Genomic DNA, 7,869 nt, shown 5'->3' on the forward strand with positions numbered 1-7,869 from the left:
GTGTTTTTAAAATGCATAAAAGAATTTCTCTTTAAACAATAAGTAAAGATTATTGTTTTTTATTTTTTATTGCTTTATTTTCTTTTTCTTGTTGGGGCTTGGAAATGAGAGTAAGAGAAGTTTGCTAATTATAGATGACACAAGGAATTCTCTAAAGGGGATCAAAGCCATCAACAAAATATTGAAATTAATTTATTGTTGGCAAAATATAGAATAGTTATATTTCAACAATGTGATAATGGCCATTTGCAAGGAATGCAGTCATGTTATTGTCCCCTTTCCTGATAGTCACTTCCACAAAATGGAACCAAGGAACATAACAGGAGTTTCACAATTTCTTCTTATGGGATTTTCAGAAGAAACAGAATTGCAGCCCCTCATCTTTGGGCTTTTTCTCTCCATGTACCTGATCACTGTATTTGGAAACCTGCTCATCATCCTGGCTGTCAGCTCAGACCCCCACCTCCACACCCCCATGTACTTCTTCCTCTCCAACCTGTCCTTTGTAGACATTTGCTTCACCTCCACCACCATCCCAAAGATGCTGGTGAATATACAGACAGAGAACAAAGTTATAACTTATGAAGGCTGCATTATCCAGATGCATTTTTTCACACTCTTTATAGGATTGGACATCTTCCTCCTGACCGTGATGGCCTATGACCGATTCGTGGCCATCTGCCGTCCCCTGCACTACATGGTCATCATGAACCCCCATCTCTGTGGAGTGCTGGTGCTGGTATCCTGGATCATGAGTGCGCTGCATTCCTTGTTAGAAAGCTTAATGGTGTTGCGACTGTCCTTCTGTACTGACTTGCATATCCCTCACTTTTTCTGTGAACTCAATCAGATGATCCAGCTTGCCTGTTCTGACGTGTATCTCAATAAAGTAGTGATATATACTGTAGCTGTGCTACTGGGAGGTGCTCCTTTTGCTGGTATCCTTTACACTTACTCTAAGATAGTTTCCTCCATACATAGAATCTCATCAGCTCAGGGGAAGTATAAGGCATTTTCCACCTGTGCATCTCACCTCTATATGGTCTCCTTATTTTATTGTACTGGCATAGGAGTGTACCTTAGCTCTGCTGCTTCCCACAGCTCGCACTCAAGTGCAACAGCCTCAGTGATGTACACCGTGGTCACACCCATGCTGAACCCTTTCATCTATAGTCTGAGAAATAACGAGTTAAAGAGGAGTCTGAAAATACTCTTTGGAAAGAAAACTATCAAAGAGCCTATTTTCCTAGGGCTTAAGAAGTGCCCACAACAGTAGAGTTCAAAGCCTGAGCCCAGTGTTGCTAGGCTTTGAGCAGATTGTGGAATTAGAACACGCCTCTTCTGTTTTCATTCAAATCTCTGCTTTGGCTTTGACTCTATACAATCTATGTAACTCGCTCTTAAGTTTTATGATATCTCTGATACCTAAATGTTTTATTCCCTTGCCATTTTCTTACTCGCCCAATTTTGTTACCAAACTTGGGTTTGGAACATATGAAAGTTCCCATTTATCTCAAGGGACTACATGAATTCCCTAGGAATAATTTCTTCTCAAATACAATATGTCATTTTGTGTATTTTTTTCTTTCATTTGACTAAAAAAAAGAATAGTCATGAATTGTACTGTGTGCTCAGCTGCTCTGTCATGTCCAACTCTGAATCCCATGGACTGTAGCCCACCAGGCTCCTCTGTCCATAGAATTTTCCAGCCTGAACACTGGAGCAGGTTGCCATTTCCTACTCCAGGGGATCTTCCCTACTCCTATGGTAAAAAAAAAAATTACTCTTGACAATCACAGCTATTTATAAGTTTATAACAGAGGAAAATCTGAGATCACTATTTTTCACTTTTGTGAATGATATTTCTTTGCCTATCACTACCTTAATTGCTTTTATGATAACCCAAACTTTACCATACTGGTTGTTAACGCTGACTATATGATATTTTTCTATTCTTCACAATCTTATTCTGCTGTACCACCTGTGTCCACTGTGTCTACCATACTTGCTGGCAAAAACTGATGTTAAACTAAATGTCTTCAAGTACAATCTATACAGAAAGACAAGCATGAAAAAGTACACCAGACTCCTTTGTCCATGGAATTCTCCAGGCAAGAATACTGGAATGGATTGCCGCTCCCTTCTTCAGGGGATCTTTCAAACCCAGGAATCAAACCCAGATCTCCTGCATTGTAGGCAGATTCTTTACCATCTGAGCCACCAGGGAAGCTCTCTATGACAGAGTTGACCTTAAGTATAATGAAGCAAAACATCAAATCATACATATATTACTATGCAATTCGAGTCTTTTCTGGCAATTCATCTTCTCATTGAAATAAGGACTATCAGTGTCCATTTGTAAGGTGTATTCATTGAGTTGAAGGACTGGAGGCATATTTTGAGTTTTTATTAGTTACTTTCATCTTTCTGTTCAAAACTTTCCAGTGCTTCCAGGAAATATCATTCCTTCCAATTTTCCTAAATGAAATATCTCCCACTCTTCAAAATTTTGTCACAAACACTGAAGGGGCAGAGAATGAACAATATAAATATCACGAATTATGTCTCACTCTCATACTTAAAGGATGACTCACTTCAAACCTCAGATTCTTGTTCAGGTATGTGATTCAAGGTCACAGGTGTTGTGCAAACATCTATGTCCTACCTCTCCATGTGACCTGAAAAGAACCTCAGTGGGGTCACTTTTTCATACAGTTATACAAAATAAACTCGAATAACAGAGAAGTCATGAACAAATGTCAGAACAAATGTCTGGAACCAGTAGAATCAGATTTTTGCAACAGCCTTCAGTTCAGTGCAATTTGTGTACTGCGCCAGTTAGCTGCCACTGGATACAAACTTTCCTACAATAAAACTGCTTAATAGAACATCTTTATTATCAAATGAGGTGGTCCAGTGAGGAGTTATTCTGACCTCTGCAGAGCTTCTCATGAGTCTGCAGTCAGGCATGAATCTCTATCTTGTGCTTCTAAGGCTCATGCATGATGCTGTGTGTGGCTATACTGTTCTTCCATTTTCAACTAATTTTTGTCATTTTACTTTTTTAAACAGGTAGGCTAAATACTTGCAGGAAAATGAGCTTAATAAGTGTGAATTGCCTTAATTTAATTCCACTACTTTAATATCTACTTATGAAAATTTTTTTTCCCAATTAGAGAGATATTTCCTTCCCCTGTGAGCTGTGACTCAGCTACCTGTGCTCCAGATCCTATGCCTGCATGCACACTGGAATTGATAAATACTAATAAATATATTCAAGCATGGCTACATGCAATAAGCTGTACCCCTTTAAAAGTCATTAAAAACTTAAAAGTATACACTGCCTGGTTCTATTTCTATACATATTGAGAAGAAATAAAACATTTACTGCATTGTTATCAGTTCAGTTCAGTTCAGTCATTCAGTCATGTCTGACTCTTTGTGACCCCATGGGCTGAAGCACGCCAGGCCTCCCTGTCCATCACCAATTCCCAGAGCTTGCTCAAACTCATGCCCATTAAGTCAGTGATGCCTTCCAACCATCTCATCCTCTGTACATCCCCATCTCCTCCTGCCTTCAATCTTTTCCAGCATCAGGGTATTTTCCAGTGAGTCAGTTCTTCACATCAGGGGACTAAGTATTGGATTTCAGCCTCAGCATCAGTCCTTCCAATGCATTCAGGACTGATTTCCTTTAGGACTGACTGGTTTGATCTCCTTGCAGTCCAACAGACTCTCAAGAGTTTTCTCCAACACCACAGTTCAAAAACATCAATTCTTCAGCACTGAACTTTCTTCAAGATCCAACTGTCACATCCATAAATGACTACTAGAAAAACCATAGCTTTGTTGGCAAAGCAATGTCTTTGTTTTTTAATATGCTGTCTAGGGTGGTCACAGCTTTTCCTCCAAGAAGCAAGTGTCTTTTAATTTTATGGCTACAGTCACTGTCTGCAGTGATTTTGGAGCCCAAGAAAATAAAGTCTGCCATGGTTTCCATTGTTTCTCATGATGTACTCTGCATACAAGTTAAATAAGCAGGGTGACAATATACAGCCTTGATGCACTCCTTTTCCAATTTGGAACCAGTCGATTGTTCCACATCCATTTCTAACTGTTGCTTCTTGACCTGCATACAGATTTCTCAGGAGGCAAGTAAGGTTGTCTGGTAGTCCCATCTCTTGAAGAATTTTCCACAGTTTGTTGTGATGCAAACAGTCAAGGCCTTTGGGATAGTCAATAAAGCAGAAGTAGATTTTTTCTGGAACTCTCTTGCTTTTTCTATGATCCAACACTATATTTTGCACTGCTATATATTGTTATAAATGTAATCTCACTGATCTCTGTTTCTTTACTTCTGTTGGTACCAAGGAATAATATTATATAATATGAACATAATAATAATGTATGATAATAAGCATAATTTCTCAAGTATGCTGTAAAAAAAGAAATCTGTAAAAATATTTATGTAACTAAAAGGAAACATTCAAGTACAAGAGGTACGTGTGTGAGATGAGCATTTTATGTATATATTTTCCTCTCAAACAAACACATTCACACACACATAAGTACGTGCACGCAGCCATTTATAATCCCATTTATTTTATTAAAAGAATATTTTACCAAAAGTTGGAGAATAAAGAAATGAAAATAATGAATGTCTGAATCAACATGAAATTCAAGGAATGTAGAAATTTGGACAAAAAAATTTAAAGTAGATTGTGTGACCTTGATTTTGATATAAGTAACTTGTCATAAAGGCCTCAAAATCAGAAACACATTTATATTTATGGAAAACAGAATTCGATCCACCAACTAATAAGGCAGGTATTTTTGACCCTAATTTTCTTCTCCCATTAAAGTGGGGTTTCCACACAAATTCCTTTATCAAGGGCAAATTAAATGTCTAAATTGAGAAGCTTAAAAGTGACTATATTTTATTGGATAAATGTGTGTATTGCATTTGTATTTCTGCTATAACAAATTACTACACTGTGCTTTTAAAAATTGAAGTTCTAAGGATCAGAAGCCCATATTCCTCATATTGGACTGAATTCAAGATGCTAAAACTGAGGCCTATCTGGACGCTCTAGGGAAGAATAAATTTTCTTTCTTGAATTACATTCTAGGGGCCACCTGTACTCCTTGTCCCAAAACTGGTTTGTAATTTTCACCAGAACATTGAATACCCCGGAGCCGCAATCATGAAATGGAGGGTGAAGTTATAATAGTGCTACCTCACAAAAGGAACTTCTCTAAACATTAAACCAGATCATCCCTATAAGATTCTAAGGTAGGTTATGGTTGCTTAATGAAATCTATCTCACAGCTTACATGCATTTTTAATTAGAGGCTAATTGATAGCACTTAATTTCAGACATGTGGGTTTCCCTAGTGGCTCAGACAGTAAAGAATTTGCCTGCAATGTGCGAGAACCAGGTTTGATCCCTGGATTGTGAAGATCCCCTGGAGAAGGGAATGGCAACACCCTCCAGTATTCTTGCCTGGAGAATTCCAGAGACAGAGGAGCCTGGCGAGATACAGTCTGAGTTTGTGAAGAGTTGAACACAACTGAGTGACTAATATGAAATTCCTGAAGGTTTTAGCAAAAGTGTCAGGAAGCGGAAGAATATACTGTCCAATGTTTTACATTCAAGGAACAAAGCTGTCCCTCTTATGAGGAGGGGAATAACAACTTTCTAAGCATATCATGGGCTATACCCCCACCACAAGTCAATGCTTTGGAGATCCAAGGAACCGATTCAAGACAATTGCCTCAGTCTAACATGTTGGAGAATCTTAGAAATAGTGTTGGTATAAGGTGCTGAGAGATTAGACCTCTGGAAGGCAACTAAGTTAATGGAGAAGGGTTAATAAAAACTGAATTCTCCTGGCTTATAACCTGGTCCCCTGAGAACAGAGCATCAGAAGAAAAAAGATTCTTTCTGTACAGACCAAGTGCCACAGGGATTCTTCTGCTTATAGGTCATTATAACAAGAGGGAATGCACCTAATGAGAAGACAGAGAGAGCTGTAAATACCTCCTCCGCTTCATCCCTGAGCTTGTACAACCAGGGCATGAGTGAGACACAGTTTTTGCTTTTGGAGTCCTAAGTCTGGCTAAAGGACCAATGATTGACCCCTTCCTGCTGCCTTGTCTGGGGACAGAGTTTCAGTCTCCATCATCAACCATCAGGAAGAGAATCAGACTTCCACATGGAGACCTTCCTCTCAGAGTCCCCATGCAGGTGAGTCCAGGAGCCCAAAAGATCCTATAGGGAAAGGTCAGAGAGAATGAAAGCCAAGAACGTTTACTGGAGGTCACCTGAGAACCAACTCAGCCTAGCCAAGAGCCCAGAAACCACAATAGTTGTTTGCTTGCTTGCTTAAAACATCAGTGTATTTTGATGACACTGTAAAGAGACGTGAACATTGAATTCAGTGAGGCAACATTCAGTGATTCCAATTAAATGATAGGAATGGAAACTCATGTAGAAGAGAGATGAGAGGAATAAAGAGTTTCCAGTAAATATATAACACATGTGCAAGTATCTTATTAATTAACTGGAGTAGAGAAGTAGGGTATTAGCTATGGTGGGACATAAAATGAATTAAAGACGTTTCTTCCTAATTTTTATCATGGGGCATATTTAACCAAGTTTCCATATTGATGAGAAAAAACCACACCAAAGAATGCTTACAAGTTCAACTTTGCAACAACAGAACACATTCTTCATAGCCTAAGAGGCATATTTTCACAGTGTCTGCTGTGACATAAGTGAAAAAAAAAAGAGCTAAAAAAGGGTACACTAATGATCTTACTTTGCAATTATTTCCATGACTCCAAATACATTTGTGGGTTTGTCAGCCATTTACATTCTCTATTTCAAATCACCTACGTGAGTCCTCTGCTTTAAGTTGGGTTATTTGTCTTTTTGTTAAGTTGTCTTGGTTCTTTCTTAAAACACTTGCTTTGAGATAACTTTGACATAGAAATATTGTACATATTTGAGGTATATACAATATTTTTATATATTGATATGAATAAATTTTGTAAAGATCATCAAATCAAGCTAATTGTCATGTCCATCACCTCTACAAGTTTCTGATTGTGTGTTTGTGTGTGTATGTTGAAAGGATTTAAGATCATCAAATTTATCAAATTTGAATCTTTCAAATCTTATCAAATTTCAAGGAGTAAGCCCTTTGCTTTCATATGGTAAGATGAGGGAACTTTTACTCCTGTCTTTGGCTGAAATGTTTCAAAAAAGATGTATTTTTCAAAAAAATAGAGAATGTAAGTGGCTATAAAAAGCACCTCTGCTTTTTCTTTTATTTCCAAGTTGTTAGCAATTTAATTTTAAATTATGACTTATTGATTTAGTTAACTTATCACTATTTCATCTGCTTATATAATTTGCTTGTAGATTTTGATTCCATTTTGTTACATAAATTGTTTTGAAACTAATCTACTTAACCTAAGTTCATTCTCACTGATATTTTCCCCATTAGTTTTTAGTTTATTTTAAAGCTTCTTTCTATATTATGCACACATACATACACATACTTTTATACAAATGCAACAATAGAATTCTATACATATTGATAATGCTGTTTATGTTTGATTTCATCATTTTTCCTAACTTTCCATTTTCCTTCTTACTCAAAACACCTTACTGAAAACCCTGCTTCCAGTCACCAGGATGATGATGATTCATTATTTTTATGGCTATATAACATTTCATGGTGTTATAACTTCAATGGTCATTCATATTCTCTTTTTTATTAAACTTGTTATTCTGTATTGGAGCATAGCCGATTCACAAAGGTGTGATAGTTTCAAGTGGACAGCAAAGGTACTCATGCAAA

General features: G+C 37.4%; 1 protein-coding gene across 1 annotated transcript; it reads left to right on the top strand.

The window, feature by feature from the left end:
* Positions 1-271: 271 nt before the first annotated feature.
* LOC122441011 (olfactory receptor-like protein OLF4) lies at positions 272-1,276 on the top strand. Its single transcript, XM_043467641.1, has one exon. It carries the CDS (start codon positions 302-304, stop codon positions 1,274-1,276), a length of 975 nt encoding a protein of 324 aa, XP_043323576.1. The 5' UTR covers positions 272-301.
* Positions 1,277-7,869: the final 6,593 nt, after the last annotated feature.

This window comes from Cervus canadensis, chromosome 4 (genome assembly GCF_019320065.1).
Source record: "Cervus canadensis isolate Bull #8, Minnesota chromosome 4, ASM1932006v1, whole genome shotgun sequence".
Taxonomy (NCBI): Eukaryota; Metazoa; Chordata; class Mammalia; order Artiodactyla; family Cervidae; genus Cervus; species Cervus canadensis.

Excerpts from the sequence above, each read along its gene's own strand:
- LOC122441011 (XM_043467641.1), top strand. The coding sequence starts at position 302 with ATGGAACCAAGGAACATAACAGGAGTTTCACAATTTCTTCTTATGGGA.